The 19,147-nt window shown below is 65.5% G+C and overlaps 1 protein-coding gene across 1 annotated transcript in view; it reads left to right on the plus strand.

Annotated features, from left to right (window-relative positions):
- Positions 1–19,147, plus strand: part of MEGF6 (multiple EGF like domains 6) — a gene marked incomplete at both ends in the record, with an annotated part of 100,731 nt that overhangs the window by 48,984 nt on the left and 32,600 nt on the right. Inside the window, one exon of the mRNA XM_082677445.1 lies at positions 453–575. Coding sequence (XP_082533571.1) covers positions 453–575 — 123 coding nt within the window. The remainder of the gene's footprint in view (positions 1–452; positions 576–19,147) is intronic.

Below are 19,147 nucleotides of genomic sequence, written 5' to 3' on the forward strand. Positions count from 1 at the left end.
TGGGCCCAGCGGTGAGGGCTGGGGCTGTACCAGGTCTGGGGACAGCTGTGAGGGTGACAGTGGGGACTCCTCTGGCCTCAGTGCTGGGGGAGGCCTGGTTTCCCCAGCAAACCGGCAGCTGGATGGGAACACACGCAGAGGCCATTCTCGGGGGGAACTCGGCTCGTGGGGAGCAGGGCCCACTCCTGTGCTGAGCTGTCCCCGCGTGGCATCCCTGCCAAACCGCACTGGAATGCCTTAAGCCGGGCTGCTGGTCCCGGGTGCGGGGAGGACCTGGTTGGCAGCACAGCCCCCCTGCTGTGGACAGGCCGATGGACAGGTTCCCGCTCTCGTGGGGCCTGTCTGGGGGGTGAGGTTGGCCCGTCTCTGCCGGGCCGTGTCATCCTGTGTCGTGGGAGTCCTGAGCTCCGCCTGGCCCCGTGCCGGGCTCACTCGTGTCTCCCCCCTCGCAGACGTGAACGAGTGTGCCACTGGCAATGGGGGCTGTGAGGGCCAGTGTCGCAACGCCCTGGGTGGCTTCTACTGCCGCTGCCCCCCCGGCCACCAGCTGCAGGGAGATGGCAAGACCTGCCAAGGTAGGTCTCTGGCCCGGCCCCCGGCCAGCCCGCTGCCACTGCCTGGCTTTGGTCTCAGCGCCCCTGCCCTGGCCGACCCCTGGGGCTGCCTGCCCCCCACCCCGGGCTGCTCGAGGAGGGCCACTCGGGGTGCTGGGTGGTGATGCCCAGCTCCTTGGGGTCCTCCCGCCCGACCTCTCCCCACACCTTTGGAGAGTCCACATGTTGCTCCTGAAACTAGCCTTGGGGGAGTCAGAGAGCCTGATGTGGGTGGAGAGCACCTGGGGGCCGTGCAGGGAGAGGGAGGTTGCTCTGCTCGGGGAAGATGCAGCTGGCGGCGGGCGGTGAGGGGGCGGCCAGCTGACTTGCGTGCAGCTGCAGGACCCCCGTGAGGGACGGAGGGCGGGCCGTGTGGCCGGGTTGCACGGGGACACCGGGGACGCCCTGCCCTGCCGAGAGCTGGCTGAAGTCCTCAGCTCTGGGCGTGTACCATCCCTGGCCGGCTGTCAGCAAAATCAAGAACAGACAGAGGAGAATTCCTGGAGAGGAGAGAGGGTAACAGGTTAGCGCTGAGGCCGGGAGGAGGCGGGGGAGGGCGTGCGGGGCTCACGCCGCTCCCCCCATCTCCCGCACCCTCCTGCACCTGCGCCGCCCCTGCCTGGCCCCCGACCCCAGGACTGGGTGGGCAGCTTGGCCCTCCTGAGAGCACAGGGGCTGTGAGCCGGCGGGCATCTGCGCTCCCTCCCCAGAGTAGCATCAGACAGCTGCGGTCATCTCAGAACACTGTCTCCAGCTTTGCCAGAGGCCTTTTCCTCAGGCTGGGGGCAGCGGCGGGGGCACAGCCACTGGACTGGGGGTCTGGGCGCCGGGGGAGCCTGCCCTGGCCGAGACGGTCTGCGAACAGGGGTGGGGGGGCTCGCTTCCGGCGTGTTTTCGTCAGCGGCGAGGCTGGGGGAGGGGGCGAGCGCAGCGGAGAGGCGGCAGTGACCTGTGGCTCGCAGCCTGGGACCTGGGGACCCTGTGCCTCTGGGGAGGGGGCCGAGCAGGAGCCAGACGACGACGTCACCCACCCTCGTCCTGCTGTTGGCCTCGGTTTCCCCTTCCATGAAATGGGCCCCTGGGAAGTGGATGACAGAACTCACCAAGGCCCGCAGCCCCGCCCCAGGGCACACCGAGTACAGGTGCAGCTGGGGGGAGGAGTAGCCCTCCCCAGACCTGTGTCCACTCTCCTGTCAGCACCCCCTAAAGTGGGGGTGGCTGCACTGGTGTCGGGAAGGAATCGGTGGCCTTGAACTTGCCAGGCCCAGGGCAGGCCCCCCATGGGCCTCAGGCCCGCTCACCTGCCCCCAGCCTCCCCGCCTCTGCGAGCCCCAGGAATGCCTGCACACAAGACACGTGCTTCTACATGGAGGTCTCCCGGCCTTCGACCCATGGGAGGTGCCCGTGGAGGGTCCCGTTCCCCACCCACGTTTGCCACTGGCACGCTGCTGCCCTCGCGGCCTCTCTCAGCCTCTCCTTCTGCATCCAGCGTCCCTGCCGTGAGGCGTCCCTAGCCCAGTGGCTTACAGATCGGGGCTGGGTTTCGGGTTTCCCGTTCCCTGCCCCTTCTGGTCCTCGGCCCCCAGAACCTGCGGCTGGGCAGCCCAGCCCCTCGTTGGTGCCTGGGAGGCCCCGGGTCTCCCAGGTCCAGGGCTCAGGCCAGGCCCTGGCTGGGGGTGGGGGGCATGCCGGGGCTGCCCCGGGGCTGGGCGTCTTCTGACTTGTGCTCTGGGCTCCGGGTCCTGCCCTGGGGCCCAGTGGCCAGATGCGGTCCTGGAACAGATGTCCACAACTTGGCTACAGCGGAGGGTCAGCAGGCCTGGCCCTGACGGCGTTCCTTGGGACGCTTTGGAATCCCTTAATCCAGAGGGTCCCAAGGACAGGCAAGGTGGTTGCCAGCTGGCTGTTGGCCGAAGGCAGGGGTACCAGCGATACGGCCAGGGAGGGGGCCAGGCAGGAGGGATGGCCCTCAGACCCTGTGCCCCGCCGCACCTGCCCTTTCCTCCCTCCCGGCCCCTCCCTGGCCCCGGCCCCCCGGGAGCTTGCTGACCCTGGCTCTGCGTGTTTGGGATGGCTGGGGCTCCGAGTCACCGCGTGGCCGGGAGGGCTCTGCTGAGAGCCAAGCGCCTGCTGTTTCCTCTGTCCCCCTGCCAGCCCTGCCGCCCCTGGAATCGCAGCTCCGGCGAGTGAGTGGGGCTCTGGCAGTGGCCGGCTGGCCTAGTGCAAGCAGAGCCGACGGGAAGTCAGGATGTTACGGCAGAGGACAGGATGGCTCTGCCGCTCTCACGCGGGGCCGCGCGCCGAGTCGCCGGTGGGGTGAGCCCAGAGACTGCTCCAGTGATTACTCGCCGCGATAAGACTCTGAGCGCTGGCACGGGGGCCTGGCCGGAGGGCGCCTTGCCCCCGACCCGGGGAGAGTCGCCAGGCTGTGTGTCTGTCATGTTCTGGGGGGCCGTGCTGGGCAGGAGCCGTGCTCCCCTCTGCCTGGGGGGCAGGTGCCTCGGGGCAGACACATCACCCAGGTGAGGCCACATGCCTACTGCTGCTCTCCCAGCCACCCCGCTAGGGCATGGCCTCTGACAGGTGCCGGCCCTCCCCCCCAGACCCGAGGGCAGGTGGGCTCAGACCTGTGGTTTATGGAGGTGGCGGGCCCTGGGGAGAAACGTGGGCTCCACTGTAGAGCTCTCATCCAGGGCCACCCAGCTTTCCACGTCAGCTGCTCTGGGGAGGGCACGGCAGGGTCTGACTCTGGCGTCAGCGGGGCCCAGGACGAGCCTCAGCTCAGCGCCTTGGGCCGCTCTGAACCTCAGCCTCTTCCTCTGGAAAGTGGTACTTATAATGCCCTTGCCCCTTAGGGCACCTGAGGGGAGCGGGGGAAATGCCTTGAGGCCCATGGCCCAGCGCCCGTGGCAGGCTTCCCACTCCCCAGGCTGGCTTCAGGGGGCGCCAGGGATGGAGAGAAGAGGGGGCCCAACCTGAGCTGAACCTCTCCCCACCTGGCCTCGGGCCACGTGCCCTCGTCCCCAGCCTCCCTGCCTTCTCTTGACCAAGGTCTGCAGGGATGAGCCTGGAGATCTGGGGGGACCAGGACCCCCTTCAGGCCTGGGGGGCACTGTGACAGGTCTCCGCCCGCCCCAAGGCCCCCCCAGTTCCCTCTCCTTGCTCCCTCCCCCCACTGCTGGCTAGGTGGATGCTCAGTCCATCTGGGAGGTGGGTCCAGTCCTTCCGTCGGGCCGGATGGTGTGGCCTGATGACCACAGTGACATTGGAATGGGGAGGACGTTTTTGGTCCCGTTCTGAGGGGGAAATTAATCCCGCTGGTTGGAGGAAATCAGGGCGTCTCTGTAGGGGAGACTCGAGGCTTGGCTTCGAGTGGGGCCTCCTGGGTCCAGGCCTGTGCGGGGTGGGGGTGGTGGTGGAATTATGCCTGAGGCGGTTCCACTCTTCCCACCCTTGTTGCCCGCCCCCCCCACCCCCCACCCCACCCCTGCTCCAGGAGAAAAGGAGGGGCCTGGAAAGCGGGGTGGGGGGTTGCTGGGCAGGGAGCAGCCTTTGTCGGGTGGGAGTCCTCAGCCCAACATGAAAACGGCTGGCTCCCGCCTGGGGGCCCGGCTTGTTCCCCCCACCCCCCGACACCCAGCTCCTCCCTGGCTGTGGGGCATCCAGGACAGAGCTGGGGTCGTTAACGGGGGTCTGTGAGCAGCCCACGGGGGATCGAGGCTTTGAGACAGTGGGGGCGTCCCTGCCCCATAGCCCCTGGGGGTCCGGCATTGACGTCTGCGCGGCCCCCGCCATGGGACTGACCCTTCTCAAGGGTGAAAGGGGCCGCTCTAAGGCCCCTGTGCTCAGGATGGCCGCGCACCACCCCCGGGATGGTGGTGCGGGATGGTGGGGTGGTGCCCCCCACCCCGCCTGACTCGGCCGTTGCCGTGGAACTTGTCCCGTTGGGGTCCAGGTGGGAAAGCAGCTGAGCAGCGTCCCCACCCGACGAGGGTTCTCTCTCTCACCCACCCGGCCCGGCTGCTGCCAGGTTCTCACCATCCCCCAGGGAGAGGCAGGAGCCTGGGAAGTGACGGGCCCTGATCAGGAAGCCCCTGGGGCTCCAGCCCTGGGCTGGGAGGGCGTGGGCTGACCCGGGCCAGCTGTGTTGTCCTGTGGCCATGGGGGAGGAGGGCAAGGGGAGCTGCTAGGGACCCTCATCCTGGCGCCCTGGACGGGTGGGTCCTGTCGGCACTTCCCCCGGCCCTTCGTGGTGGGCTTTCTCTGATCCTCCTGCTGTGGCAACACTTGGTCCCCACCCCCGATGGCAAGACCCCCTAAATGGGGAGTTTCGGGAGCCTTTAGTGCTAGGAGGACTCTTGCACTTCCCGGGTAACCCAGCTTCCCCAATTCAGGAGAGCGGGAAGGGTGGCAGGACTCTCGTGCGGAGGGAAAGAAGGCCGCCCGGCCTGCTCCAGCCCACACTCCACGCCAGGCTCCGGCTGCAGCCGCCATGCGTGTGCTGGGCCGCTCAGCGCTCACACTGCCCCATAGCCCCCATTTTATAACGAGGGGCCGGAGGCCCAGAGAGGTGCAGGAGTGCGTTCAGGGTCACACAGCTAGGGGGTGGCAGGGGGGAGGGATGAAACCCAGAGCGAGGTCGTGGGCCCCCCGGCCCCAGGCCCCGCCGAGGCCAGTGCTCAGGCCCCGTCTAGGGGTCGCCTGCCAGCATGCGGGGGCTGGAGCGGGCTACTAGCTCAGTCCGCACGGCCAGCACTGTAGCAGTGCCGGCACAGAGGGGCACCAGCAAGTATCTACTGAGCGACCTGCCCTTGCAGTTGCAGAGACTGAGGCCGGAGATGTGGCCCGGTGGGCCTGTCGTGCACCGTGGATCCCAGCGTGAGTGAACTTGGGCCTTCACAGCCCTGGCCTCATTCCTGTGAGGGCTGGGATCGGGGCCTTCCCTGGGCCGGATCCTCTGGCTGGCTGTGCTCCGGACACGAGTGAGGAGGCCTGGCCCTGGGCTGCGATCCCTCCAGGCAGGATGGTACCATTTCCGACGAGGTGTCTGTGCCACAGGCCTCCTCTGTCAGACGTGCTGAGTTCAAAGCTTTTATTTCCCGACTGGCCAGTTCATCCCGCTAGGGAGCAGATTCTGGTAGTTCATTTCTGGGGACGGCCAAGGCAGGAAAGACAATAGCCCCCGAAGTCAGCAGTGAGAGCCAGCCAGCGACGGAGAGACGGGAGGCCTGCCCCCCAGGGCCTGCCTGGACCCGGCCCTGGACGGTTTCCCGGGAGGAGACCCCAGGATGTGCAGCCTGCAGGCATCTGAGTGGCTACCATCTGGACGCCCGTGGGGCCTGCAGGACTGGACTCGGGGGCGGCAAGGCCGGCTTCTCATTCCTGAGCCTTGACCTAGCCCAGGTGTGACCCTCGGAGGCCACAGTCCTCAGACTCGGGGCTCAGTGAGAGGAAGCAATCTCGACACCCCGGGAACCCTGTGGTTGGGGCAGCAGCCGTGGGGAGGACGAGCCCTAGGCAGAGAAGATGGAGGGGACCCAGCAGAGGAGTCAGGCTGGATCTTGCCCCCATCCTGGAGGCCAGGGCTTCTGGGCCAGGGAAACGGAGGCTCCAGGAAGCCACTTTCCTCCTGAATCGCAGGGGTCCCAGCTTTGCTTCCCAGTGGTCCAGGGGCTGCAGCTGAGCGGCGGGGGCCATAAGGGGTGACTCGGAGCTCGCCGGGGCCCGTGGCCTCAGGAAGGCAGACGCTTCCGCTGTCTGTGTGGCTCCCGAGAGTGGAAGCAGCCCCGCCTTGGCCGGGCTGGAGAGGGGCTGGCAGGCTGGTGGGGTGGGCCGGGTCCCTCGCCGTCTGCCCTGCCTCTCCGCCTGGCAGGTGGGAGAGTCCTCGTCTATCACCACTGGTCCCCGCAGGCTTCTTCCATGCTAATGGGATTCTCCTGCTGCCTGTGTCTCTTGCGGCCTCTTATCTCTGTCCCTCCCAACAGTAATGGGGCTGCACCTTCCCCACCGTGCCCAGTATCTTCTCCAGCCTCCCACCTCCATCCTCTCATCCCCTCGCTGCTCCCGACCCCGATGGGTGGCTGGGCTCCCCCAGATCCCGTGGTCGAATCCCATCGTGCCCCGTTCCCTGGGGTCTGGCCGGAGCAGCTCTTGGGTGGGGTGGGAGCCGCACCAGAATGCAGAGGGGGGAGTTCCTTCTGCCTGGAGAGGAAACAGTTGAAAAGATCCCGCGAGATGCCTGTACGATGAGACCTGTGTAAAGGCCTTGGGGTAGGCGGGGGAGCTCAGGGCGGGGACTGGAGGTCCCGTGGCTTAGAAACTGTTCCTGCACTTTACGTGCACGGTGGCCACGTCGGAGCTCCGTCTGTGTGGCAGGTGGCCTTGAGGACTTACGGGCGCCGTCAGGGCCTCAGAGGCAGGAGAGGCCACAGGAGCCCTGCCAGCTGCAGCCTGGGCACCTTGGGAGGCGGCGTGAGTGCTGTCTGGCCCCGGGTACCCAGCCGGACCTGGGTGCCGCCTCCATGACCCCAGTGCTCTGTGAACAGGTCTGGCCTCTGGGTGAGAAGAGGGCAGCAGCAGGAGTGGCCGAGGGGGCCCAGCAGGCTGGGGGGTGGCTGGAAGTGGGCCGTCCATGTGCTGCTTTGTTCAGGCCGGCTGGGCGTCTGCTGTGGGCCGGGCCCAGGCACACGGCTTTGGCCAAACTCCTCACCTGGAACTTACCCCTCTTGGGCCTCTCCTGCCTCTGCACCAGCAACCCTGCACCTGCCCCCCAAATCCTCCAAGTCCGTCTTCACACCACGCCCCACCCCCACCTGTCCGAAGGCCGGCTCAGGCTCACCTCCTCCAGGAAGCCTCCCCGTCACTCTGCCTTCACCATCTCCCCTCCACTGAGTACAGCACGAGCTCCGGGCTGTCCGTGTGCCCCTTCTGCGCTCACTGCTCCCAGGAAGCTCAGATGTCCCCAGGGAGAGCCAGGCCTCGGGGGCCGTGCCCATGGCGGGGGTGTGTCAGCATTCCAGGGCTCAGGCACTCCCCGGGGCTGGACCCGGCCTCACCCTGGCCTTCACACAGCCCAGGGGAGTGAGTGGAGGCTGCAGAGAGGGGCTCATCACACACATGCACACGTGTGCAGGGGGCCTCCGGTGCGGTTCCGTGTCCTCCCGGGGGCAGCCCAGGCCTTGGGTTCCCTGGCGCAGGGCGGGGTCTGGACGCCCCCCAGCCGTCTGGTCTCTGGAGGAGAGCGTGTGTGATGGCGGCTGCTCCATCCTGGGCTCTCGGGGGGCCCGTGTGTGTGAGAGGAGGGGGCCTGGCCCCGGCCCAGGGCAGCTGCAGGCAGGAATGGCAGCTGGGCTCTTGGAAACAACCGTGGTTTTCATTTTCCTTCCCTCGGCTCAGGTAGGGCCAGGTGGGTAATGGGTTCGCTCTGAGGCTGATGCTGGGACGGCTGGACACCAGGCCTGGCCTCTGCTCCTGACATAGCGCTGCGGCGGCGGCCCTGGGACAGGGTGGGAGGGACATTGGGGGGCAGTTCTCCTGGGCCTGCGTGGGGGCAGGGTGGACCCCAGGCTGAAAACTGACCTCCTGGTCTGGGCTGGGCTCTGGACGTCCAGGGTGGAAGCAGCCAGGAGGGACGTTTGCCCCGGGGGGCGGGGCGGGAGATGGCGAGGAGGGCTTTAGGGCTGAGGGGCAGATTGAAGAGAGGCCTCCTTCCAGCACCTTCCTGGCCCTGCAGCTGGGGCCCGGTAGGGGCCGTCCGACCGCCGGTGGGTCCTGCTCACGGCCCCCAGGCCCCTAGCAGCCACCTGCTGGCTCCCACGCTGCTTTCTCGGCCGTCAGGGTCCTCGAACCAGCCTCTGCTCCCCAGCCCCGAAGCAGTCACGTGACACCCAACTTCAGGTGGAGGCCGAGCCCAGGCCTGCGGCCCCCCCGCCCGTGCGCCAGCTCGCACGACCTCCTTCCGGGTCTGCCTGTCCACGTGTGAGCGGGCCCGGTCCGGCCCCAGCCCCGGAAGCGCCTGGCACAGAGGCTACTGCGGGTGGTCAGCAGGTGGCCAGCAACTGCTACCCCACCGGCGACAGTCACCCTCGATACCAGGGCACGGGGGGTCATGGCGGTGACCTCTGGGGCCTTCTCTGAGAGTCACTCCTCTCTCTCTCGCACCCCCGCCTGCCTTCAGAAGCCTTACTTCCTCCTGAGAAGCTGGGACCCGGGAGTGCCCTGTCCCCCAGCCACACGGGAAGGGCCAGGGTTCCCCCCTCGGGCTGGGCAGGGCACCCAGGCTTGGTCTCCTCCTGTCCCGCTGGAGGGCCTCCTTGTCTCACGCCTTGACCCGTAGGAACCTGGGGAGAGACATGAGGCAGCCCCCCGGCCCCTGCAGGCATCTCAAGCCCCCCCAGCGCCCGCTCTGCATCCAGAGGCCGAGGCAGCCTGCACGGGCCCCACCTCCCTCTCAGCAGATCGGCAGCATGCGGTCAGGTTCCCTAACCGTGTGACAGGGTGAGGCGGGGCCTCGAGAGGCCTCACGGAGGGCTTCACGGAGGAAGTGTCCGTGAGCACCAAGGGACAGATATACCGCACGGTTCGGGGAGGGGAGGAAGCTTGGTCTCGTCCTGCTTCCCGCCAGCCCCAGGAACACGGCAGTTCTGCCCCTAAAGCCCCAGGGCCATGGGCCTCGGGAGCCGTGGCATTGTAGGGGGGGCAGCAGGGGGCCCTCGCCCCAGCCAGGGCCCTGGCAAAGGAGCTCGGTGGCCACCCAGCTTGGAGAGGAAAGCTGGAGCCGGCCCGGCGGGTGGAGGGTCAGCTCCTTCTGCTGACACACAGACATTCCACCGGGCAGAGACACCCAGCCCGAGTCTCCGCATCGGGAAAGCATTTCCCAAACAGCTTCCAGACCACAGCCGCGGGCCTGGATGTGCGCGGTGGCACCGAGGAGGCTCTGTCTGAGCTGCTGGTGGCATTCTGCGCTTGGTGGCCTGCTGCCATCACGGCTGTGCCAGAGTCCCCACGCCCAGCCTCGTGGGGATGGAGGCCCAAAGCCATCTCCCCCCAACCCCCGGTCCTTAAGGGAGGTACCGCCCAAGCTCATCCGTATCACAAGCTGTCTCGGGCTCTGGGGACCTGAACGTGGCTCTCAGCTGGGTGGGGAGACATCACTGTTTCTCAGGACCATGTCCTGCCCAGAGTGGGCACACAGGTCCTCGCGGAATGAAGGGAGTGAGTGAGTGAAGGCTGAAGTGTGAAGGAGGGATGGGCTGGCAGCGGGGGGAACGCAGAGGCGGCGGAGGCTGGCTCTGGGAGTGAGCGGGCTGGGGAGCTTTGCAGAGAAGGGCACCTCTGAGTTGGCCCTCGACAGATGCATAGGAGCTCACCGTTCGCAGGCGGGAGGAAGGGTGGGCATCTTGGCTGCTGTGGAAGCTGGGGCTCTGGGTGGGCCAGGCCACCCAGAGACGGGTGGAAGAGCTGGGATCTGGAGCCAGTACCCGCTAGAAACGCTTTGCCCAGGGTCCAGCTCTGATACTGGGAGCCCTTTGGTGGCCTGGCCTGGAGGAGCCCAGCGCTGGGTTCTGGCCGGCAGTCCGGGGCCCCTGTGGCGAGGGGCAGTGGAAGAGCAGGAGAAACCCCGTGGTGGCCCGATGACTCAGGTGCACCTCCAACTGCTCGGCCTCTGCTCCCCGCGGCTCAGAACCCACTGGCTGCCTCCCAACAGGGAGCCATTGGGCACCTGCTGAGGTCGTGTCTCCAGGAGCCTGGAGGAGGGTGCGCAACGCGGACAGGATTTAGGTCAGACCTGGCCCCCGTCCGTGGCCCCCTGTCCTGCGTGACCTTGGGCAGGTCATTTCTCCTCTGGAAAAGGACTGTACGAGAACGTCCGGGCCCCCGTGTGCCAAGGGCAGGGCCCAGGGATGCCAGAGGAGGACGCCTGGCTGGTGGGTTCCCTTCTGGGCAGAAAGAGGGTTTAATTACAGGCGTGTCTGGGAGGGACACAAAGGAGAGGTGGAAGGAGGCGGGAGGGCCAGCAGCAGCCCCCTGCTGGCCGGTCAGCGCCTGAGGAAGGGCGCTGAGGGCACGCCCCGGGCCTCACGTAGCTCTTGACGGCTTCCAGGGCAGAAAAGTCAGTGTTTTCTTCACCCAGATTTGAGGTGGAGAAGCATCTGAGAAGCCTCCCTGTGCTTCAGGAGCTGCCCCTGGACACTCAACTGGCTTTTTGACTGGCCGATTTCCTCCTTCCTGGCCCCTGTGGACACACGGCAGGGGACATACCTGGCCCCGTTTTTCCTCCCCATGTCATGTGTATTGCACAGCTGCAGGCCCGCGGGCCCCTGAGCTGCTCTCCTCCGGCCCCCTGCCCACTGTACAGATGAGGATACTGAGACCAGTGGGGGCCTGGGACGTGTCTGTGTCACCCAGCTCTTCGGTGGGCTGGGCCCCACGTCTGCTGCCCCCAGACCACTCTGCTCTTCTCCAGCCCGTGCCCCCTTGCCGTGTGCTGGAGACGGGGTCTGAAGCAGCCCATCCCTGCCCCAGGAAGGCTGAGGCGGTGCACGGCCCCCCTTCCCCTGCCAGCATCAGGCCAGGATGTGAGTTGGAGTCCAGGTGGGTATAATAGGGTGGTGGCATCCCCGGGCTGGGACGAGAAGCCAGAGGAGTGATCCCCGGCCGGCGTGTGGGTGCTAGGGTTGGGGAGGGTCGAGGGGTACCAGGGTGGCAGCTCTTGAGGGATAGGGACAGTCCTTGGGTCCCCTGACCCTTCCCAGGCCAGCCTGGCTGCATCCGCCACGGAGCAGGGTTCCAGCGCACTGGCCCTGCGACACTCTGCTCTGGACGTTGCCCTGGGTCCCGCTGCTCGGCCTGGGGGTGTCTGCCTGGGCGTAGGGCCGGGCAGGGGGTCGGGCGTGCAGACCTGGCTGCCGACTCTTAGTGACTCCCAGTGAAGCACTCTCCTCACTGTCTCACAGTCCCCATACAAGGCAGGTCTGTGCTGACCACCCTGCGTTACAGACTTAGGCACAGAGAGGTTCCTGGCTCCGTCGAGGCCACACAGCACCGCCCCTTACTAGCAGAGCTGGGGCTGGGCAAGGGGTTGACCTGCCTTGTCCCGTAGAAAGAAAAGTGGAGCTACACACGAGAGCCATAAAAAGGATTAGGGAGCTAGTTCACCTTTTCATATTCATACCAAGAAAGCGGTGTTTTACTCTCAGCCCACACCTCAAGGGGCCACTTCTGGGAGACTGTCCCCCAGGGCGGGTGCTGACGTGGGAGTCCAGGCCCTGTTGTCCGTTGGTGAGGGTGATCTCTGAGTCAGTGTTTCCCTCTGGTGTCCCTCTGCACTTCCCTGAGGGACAGGGCTTGTCTCCACGCCCCCTGCCCCCTGCAGCCTGGCTGGTGGCTGCACAGGCATGTTTCTGTTAGCATCCTCGGCAGGCGACTGAGGTGCACGTTGCAGCATAAACAGTGCTGGCCTGCGTGGGAGGCACAGCTCAAACGGCCACCCAGCAGTGTGTCTACCAGGGGATTTATGGAGGCTCCCCTGGGTGACAGTCTGGGGCCCACGGGCTGCGGTGCTGCCCAGGGGGAGGGCAGGAGAGAAGCTCACCCAGGAGGCCTGGGCAGGCGGGCAGGCCCATTTCTGCACTGCCGGGCATCTGGTGGGTGGGGGATGAGCTGCTTCTGGGCTGCAGACAGGACCCGACAAGGAGAGATGGTGCCTCTCTCCCGTGAGCTCGAGGTCGCCACCGTGAACCCTGCCCACAGGTGGGCTGCGCAGAATGATAGCGAACACTGTCTGGGGAGATGGAGGGCTGGGTTAGGCGGGGTGCCATGGGGGAGCCATCGGGGGTCAGCACAGGGCTGGCCGAGAAGAGGAGCTGGGGGCCAAGCTCCCGTCAGGCCCGAAGGCACAGGGCGCTTGGCTGCACAGCCGCTGTGACCCCACCAAACTTGGGCAGGGCTGCTTCAGACACATCTGGGACCTCAGGCCGTGCCCCCGAGCGAAGAGGGGTCCAGGGCTCTGGTGCAGCCTGACACCTGGGGCTCAGGCCCTGCCCTATCTGCTGTAGGGGTGCAGTGGCCCCCTTGCCCAGGCTCCCTCTGGTACCGGCCCTGGTCCAGTGGAGGGCATGGCAGTACCGGGTGCTGGACACTGGGCTTGGGGGCTGCAGGAGTCTACACCCCCAGGGTTTCCACTACGGTTGTGTGGCCTCAGTGCCTCCGTGCCCCACTCTCCCCAAACTTTGCGAGCTCAACCCCATCAAGCTGCCTCTGCAGGGCCCCGGGCCTCGCCAGGTGGCCTCCATCTGTGCTTTGGGTTCTTTCACGTGTTGTTGCAGGGACGCGGTCCGTGCGAGCGCCTGTGTGCATGTGTGTGCCTGTGCACGTCAGTGCAGGCTTCTGTGTGTCTTGTGTGCATGTTGCACACATGGGTCTGCCAGTGCACGTGTCCGCGTGTCCACGTGGGGCTGCGTGCGCTTGTGGATGGGTCAGGGTGTGTGTCCGGGTGCGTGAGCGAGCGCGTAGGAATGCGCGGGGCGGGTGGGCGGTGCGCTGGGGGACCGGCGAGGCCCGTTGGGCGGGAGCGGAGCGGGGCGGGGCCTGGCACAGCGGGGATTTGGCCTTTACCTGCGAGGGGCGGGGGGCGGAGGGAAAGCCGGGAACAGAAAGGCGAGGGGCGGGGCGCGCCGGCCCACAGCGGCTCCAGCGGCAGCAGAGGCGCCCGCGGAGCGGCGCGGGGAGCGGAGAGCCGGGGGCGCGTGCCGTCCGGCGCCGCGAGGGAGCGGACTGGCCATGGAGGCGCCCCGGGGCCGCGGCGGGTTGGCGGCGCTCTGGTGCCTCGGGCTGCTGGGGGGCCTGGCGCGCGTCGCGGGCACGCACTACCGCTACCTGTGGAGGGGCTGCTACCCGTGCCACCTGGGCCAGGCCGGCTACCCCGTGAGCGCAGCTGACCGGAGGCCAGGTGGGCGCGGCGGGCTCTGCGCGGGCGGGCGGGACCCGCTCTGATCCCAGGGCACTGCTTTTGTTTCCTCTTTAAAGTTTGCGCCCCGGGGCGGCTGACAGCGCGGCTGGAGGGAATGGGGCTGGGACAGGGCCCCCTGTGTCCTGAGTCTTCCGACATTCCTGTCCCCTCTCTGGCCTGGCTGCGGGGGCAGCTGACAGCAGATCGGTCTCTTGACCAGAGGGAGGAGAAACATCTCCCTGCCTTTGCTGGTGGGCACAGGGGCTGCACTCCCCCATGGCGCTGGCAGCTCTGGAGGTTAAGCAGGAGAGTAGGGTAGGCTCAAGAGAGAGGCCCTTGGGTTTCCCTTTCCAGGGTGCTCAGAGCCTAGGCCCCTTGGGGGAGTGTGTGTGGGTGTGGCAGGTGTCACCTCACCCCAAGGCTTGGGAGCATGGTCAGCCCAGTGGGCTGCAGGATCAGCTGGGAGCATGCAGGGTCAGCAGCCCACGGGAAGCGGCTGCACCCCTGTCCTGGTCCATCCTGCCTCTCCCTGCAGTTCAGATGTGGTACCCATGCTGGGCCAGCCTCCTGCAGGAGCTCCTGGGAGTGTCCGTGGGGTCCATGGAGTTTGCAGTCTGGCAACCTCAGATGCGAGGGGGGGTGTGGTGTGCAGTGAGTCATCACTTGAGATGCTCTGAAGGACACCCAGCCTGGGGCAAGGCTGCGTCTCCCCGTGCAGCCTGAGGCCTGGCCACCACACCTGCCACCTGCGCCGGGGCTCTGAAGCCTCAGGACTGTACCTGGGCCACGGCCATCTGGCCAGCAGGACCAGGCAGGTCCAGAGCGGGGCTCTTTTAAAGAAAAGCGGGGCCAGGATTGGGCTCCGCTCCAGGCCCTCACTGGCCCCTGAGTGTGGCTCTGTACGGGGCATCTGGTCTCCTTGGAGATGTCAGCCCCGCTCAGCTGTCCTCTGGGCCGGTCTGTGCCAGTCTCTGCCAGAGGACACACAGGTCACTGAGCTGCAGGGCTGGACTGTGACAGAGACCCCTGCTTCCCCTAGCTTTGTCACTCGGCCAGCAGGGGCCCAGACCCCATCCCCACAGGGGAAGCAGTCCTCCCACTGCGCGGCTCAGGCAAAGCGACACTGTCACTCCACCGCTGGTGGCACTAAATGCTGTGAAACTGTGTGACATCCAAGGGCCTGGTGCTGGGTGGGGCTGGGCAGGGCTGGGCTTTGGGAGCCGGGAGCCCCCACTCTGTTCTGAGAACTGCTTGGGCTCGTGGAGGGACCAGGAGAAGGGCCTGTGGATAACGGGATGCGCTCTCCAGGGTGAGGACCTTGCGGCACGTTTGGGGGGAAGCAGGACTCCGAACTTGGTAACCACTGAGGGGCGCTTTCTGGCAGGATCCCAGGGGGCTTAGATTTTCCTGTAAGTGTGGCTGAGATACCAGAAGGGGCTTACTTGAGGTGGTCTCCGCAGGGGCAAGTGGTCTCCTGGGTTCCCAGCAGCGTCATGATGGGCACCCCGAGGCACTGTCACCATCACCCAGCTCAGCAGACACCGAAAGTCCAGCGGGCTCCCAGGGGAGCCGGCCCTGTGTCTGCACAGTGATGTGTCCCTGCGTGCCAGCGTGTGCCACAGTCCTCGTCACCGGGTCGCCAAATCCCCAGCCACACATCTGAGCTGAGGGTAGCAGTGAGACCCCAGGGGCTGTCCTGCTGAACCCCGGCCTGGCTGTTCCTTAAAATAGCCCTGCTCGTGGCCTGCCTGCTCCCACCGGCCAGAGCGCTGTAGCCCAGAGGTAGTCTCAAGGCTTCAGAGCCCTGGGCGCTCAGACAGTGCCCCGGTGCCGGTGGGAGCTGCACGGGGCGGAGCGTCTTTACCCCAGGCTGGGTGTCGGCCCCTGACTCTCTGGAGACAGCCTCCAAGCTCCCTTTCAGCTGGCGGTGCCCGCGCCACCTTGGGGACCAGCCCCCCTCCGTCCTGTCCGGGAGAGCCGGCTGTGTGCCCTCTGGCATGGAGAATGGCACAGACTGGCCCAGAGGATGGCTGAGCAGGGCCGATGTCTCCAAGGAGACCAGATGACCGTACGTTTTCTGCTGTAGTTTCAGAGTCCAAGGGGCCAATGCTCGGCCGGGGTCTCAGGGCAGCGGTCCCACTGCCGGGGTCACCAGGTAGAGGCGGCGCGGCATGGTGGTGAGGGCAGGCCTGCATCGCGGGACCCAGGGGACTGCCGCCAGCCCCTCAGGGAGCACAGTGGCCCTCACTGCGGGTGTCAGGAGGCCAGGCTGGGCAGAGCGGACTTTCGGGAACCTGGATTTCCAGCTTGGGCGGTCTGAGCCTCCGTGACTCTGGAGAGGCTGCTAAGATAGTCATTCACTCTGTGTTCATTTCCCATGGCTGCTGGGACACATTACCCCAACCTGGTGGCTTAAAATCACCCAGGTCTGGTACCTTACAGTTCTGGAGGTCAGAAGTCTGAGAAGGGTGAACGTGAAGGTGCTGGCAGAGCTGGTCCCTCCTGGAGGCTCCGGGGAGCATCTGTTCCCTGCCTCTTCCAGCTTCTAGAGGCGCCTGCATCCCTGGCTGTGGCCCCGCCCTCCATCTTCAAAGCCAGCAGTGCAGCATCTTTTTCTTTTTCGTGGCTGTAGATAATTTTATTTATTACCGAAGTATAGTTGATTTACGATGTTTCAGGTATACAGCAAAGTGATTCGATTATACATGTATATATATATTATTTTTCAGATTCTTTTCCATTATAGGTTATTACGAGATAGTGAATATAGTTCCCTGTGCTATTACAGTAGGTCCTTTTTGTTTACCTATTTTCTATATGGGAGCATGTATCTGCTAATCCCAAACTCCTAATTTATCCCCCCCCGCCTTGCCCCTTTGGTAACCATAAGTTTGTTTTCTGTGTCTGTGAGTCTGTTTCTGTTTTGTAACAGAACATATAAGTTCTGTTACATAGAAGCGACATATAAGTGATATCATATGGTATTTGTCTTTCTCTGACTTACTTCTCTTAGTATGATAATCTCTAGGTCCATCCCTCTTGCTATAAATGGCATTATTTTATTTTTTTATGGCTGAGTAGTATTCCATTGCATTGGGCCCTCCTTCCTTCCTGTCTCTTATTTGTAAGGCCTGTGTGCTGACGTTGGACCCACCTGGATAATCTCCCATCTCACCTGCAAAGTCCCTTTTGTTGTGTAGGGTTCCAGGGATTAGCATGTGGGCCTCTTTGAGGGGCCATTATCCAGCTGCCCACACCCTCAAAGAGCTGAGCCTGTGCTCCTCGAGTCACAGCATGCCCACAGTCACGGTCACAGGGTCAGCGGCTGTGGGTCATCGGAGGTGGCTGAGAACAGCTCTGTTCTGCCACCACGTGGCCCGCCTTGGGAGTGGGGCCGGCAGGCTTTCGGTAACTCCGTCCTGCCTTGCTTTCTGAGTGTAAGTCATCTCTATGAAGGGGCCTCGATCTCAGAGCTGGAGGGACCCCAGCAGGAGTGCGTCTGCCCAAATGCCCTGCCCGCCCATGAGCAGGGAGGTGAAGGGGGAGGCCTCAGATCCTTCAGCCTTGAGCTGCCCTGCTGGGTCCAGATATTCAGACGGGCTGACAGCAAACCCTGGACAGGGGGAGCGCTGGCTGGGCCTCGTGGCCTCCCACCTTGCTGCTGGCCACGGTCCCTGTCACTGTCGGTGCACCTTTGGGGGAGGGGAGGGCTCCTGGGGCCGAGGGGCTGGCCCATGTGATTTAGGCAGAGCCCGGGAGCACCTCTTGGGGCTAAATGTCCCGTCCTCGCAGCAGGAGGACGGTAAGAGCGTGGTCACGTGGGTGGGATGGTGGAGAGGGCCCCGCGGTCAGGGCTGTTGCTGGAAGGGCCCTAACGATGGCGGCCTGCCCCTGCCCAACCCCCACCTTCTTTCCCAGAGTGTCCATCAGTTTGGTGTCTTTGTGGCCCACAGGCTGCCGGGCTCCCCATGTGTCCTGCTCAAGGACACAGCCCCCGGGGCGGGCTCGCCCCCCGGCCAGGTGCCCGAGGGCTTCGGGGTGCAGTGCCTCTGCGGTCAGCTGCTCTCTGAGGCCAGTGTCTGGGGTGACCAGTGAGAGCCGGTTTGAAAGCCAGCATCCCCGCTGGTGTGCCTTCTCCGCGCCTGCCTCTGGGGCCACGTCTGGGAACGACGGCCCCTCTGTCCTCCTCTTGTGGCTTTACCTGCCTGCCCGGCGAGGCCACTCGAGACACACCGCGACTCAGTCCGTCCACCCGCCCCCTCGGACGGCACACGTGGCGCTTCTTCCCCCGAGCCTCGCTAAGCCCCTACTGTATGCCCAGCGCTGTGCTCCGTGCGGTCACTTTACTTTTCAAGGACCCTTGAAGGGGTCGCAGAGAGAGGGATCTGAGCTCAGAGGGGATGGGGTCTCCTTTCTGAGCCCCCTCGGATGGCCCGTCCTGCCGTGCCCAGCGGGTGTGGGTCTGCCTACTGTCTTCCACATCACCCAGCTGACTCTCCCGCAGGAGGGCCCTGGGTCCTGAGACCTCTCCCCATGCCCTGGGTCCCTTTGTTCCCCAAGACTCTTCGGGGCTCTGTTGAGGGCCGTTAACCCTTTGCCTTCAACCCTCCCCCTGCCAGTCATCCTGGTGTCGTTCCGAGGAAGCCCCCTCAGGTCACCGTGTTCCAAGGAGGGGTTCTCTTGGTCTCATCTCCTCTCTGAGGCAGCCTCGGGGCTTGGGGGGGCACTCTGGGGGGTCTCCCCAGGGTGGATTGGCTTGTGCGTGGAGCAGAGGCCCTGGCCTCCTGGGTTCGTCTTGGGTCATTCCTGGAGGGCCAGGCACGTGCTCAGGGTGTGGACTGGAGTCAGGATTTCTGTCCGTGGGAAGCACAGCTGGCAGGCAGGCTCTGGGGACACTCCAGGAGGAGCCTGGCCGCCGTGCCGCCTTCGCTGCCCTTCAAAGGTGTGCTCGGATGGCTGGGGCTTTAGGACGGGAGCCTCGAAGGCGGGCAGTTTCGTGGGGACGGCAGGTGAGAGCTGGACAGTGGAGTTGCAGCAAATAGCGTGGACCCTCGGGACTATTAAGCAGAATTAGAGGAACCTCAGCTCCGCACAGCCCCTGGGAACAAGCCAGGTTTCCACACAGCTGCAGACCTGCCCCTGAAGTCACTAAACTTTCTCCCAGTGGAGCCAGGCAGAGTGGAATCTTCCACCCGCACTTTGAGCTGACTGTGGCCTCCTGCGAGCTCGGCCCGCAGTCGGGGCCTCTGCTGCCAGGGCAGAGGTGCCCCAGATGCTTGTCTCTTAGACGCTCGGGAGCGGAGCACGTCTGTGTGTCTGTCTCCCCTTTTCCTGGTCTGGGAAGCTGACTGCCCTGTTGGTGAGGCTGGCGTCTGAGGGGTGTGGACCGGCTGAGGACCAGGCGTGGGCTCGTGTCCCCATGCCCAGGGCCGCTCGGTTCTGTGCTGCCCGAGCAGCGGCCTCTGCCCTCCGTCTCTCCGTGTCTCCCGGGCAGTTGGGTCCCTCCTGACGTCAGCCTCGCACACAGGTACCTGAGGCAGCCTGTTGCCTCCTGCCTTCCTGCCTGGCCTCCCCTGAGGTCCAGGGTGGTGGACGTGGGCCTGGA

This window comes from Grampus griseus (assembly GCF_964374135.1).
Source record: "Grampus griseus genome assembly, chromosome: 1".
NCBI classification, from domain to species: Eukaryota; Metazoa; Chordata; class Mammalia; order Artiodactyla; family Delphinidae; genus Grampus; species Grampus griseus.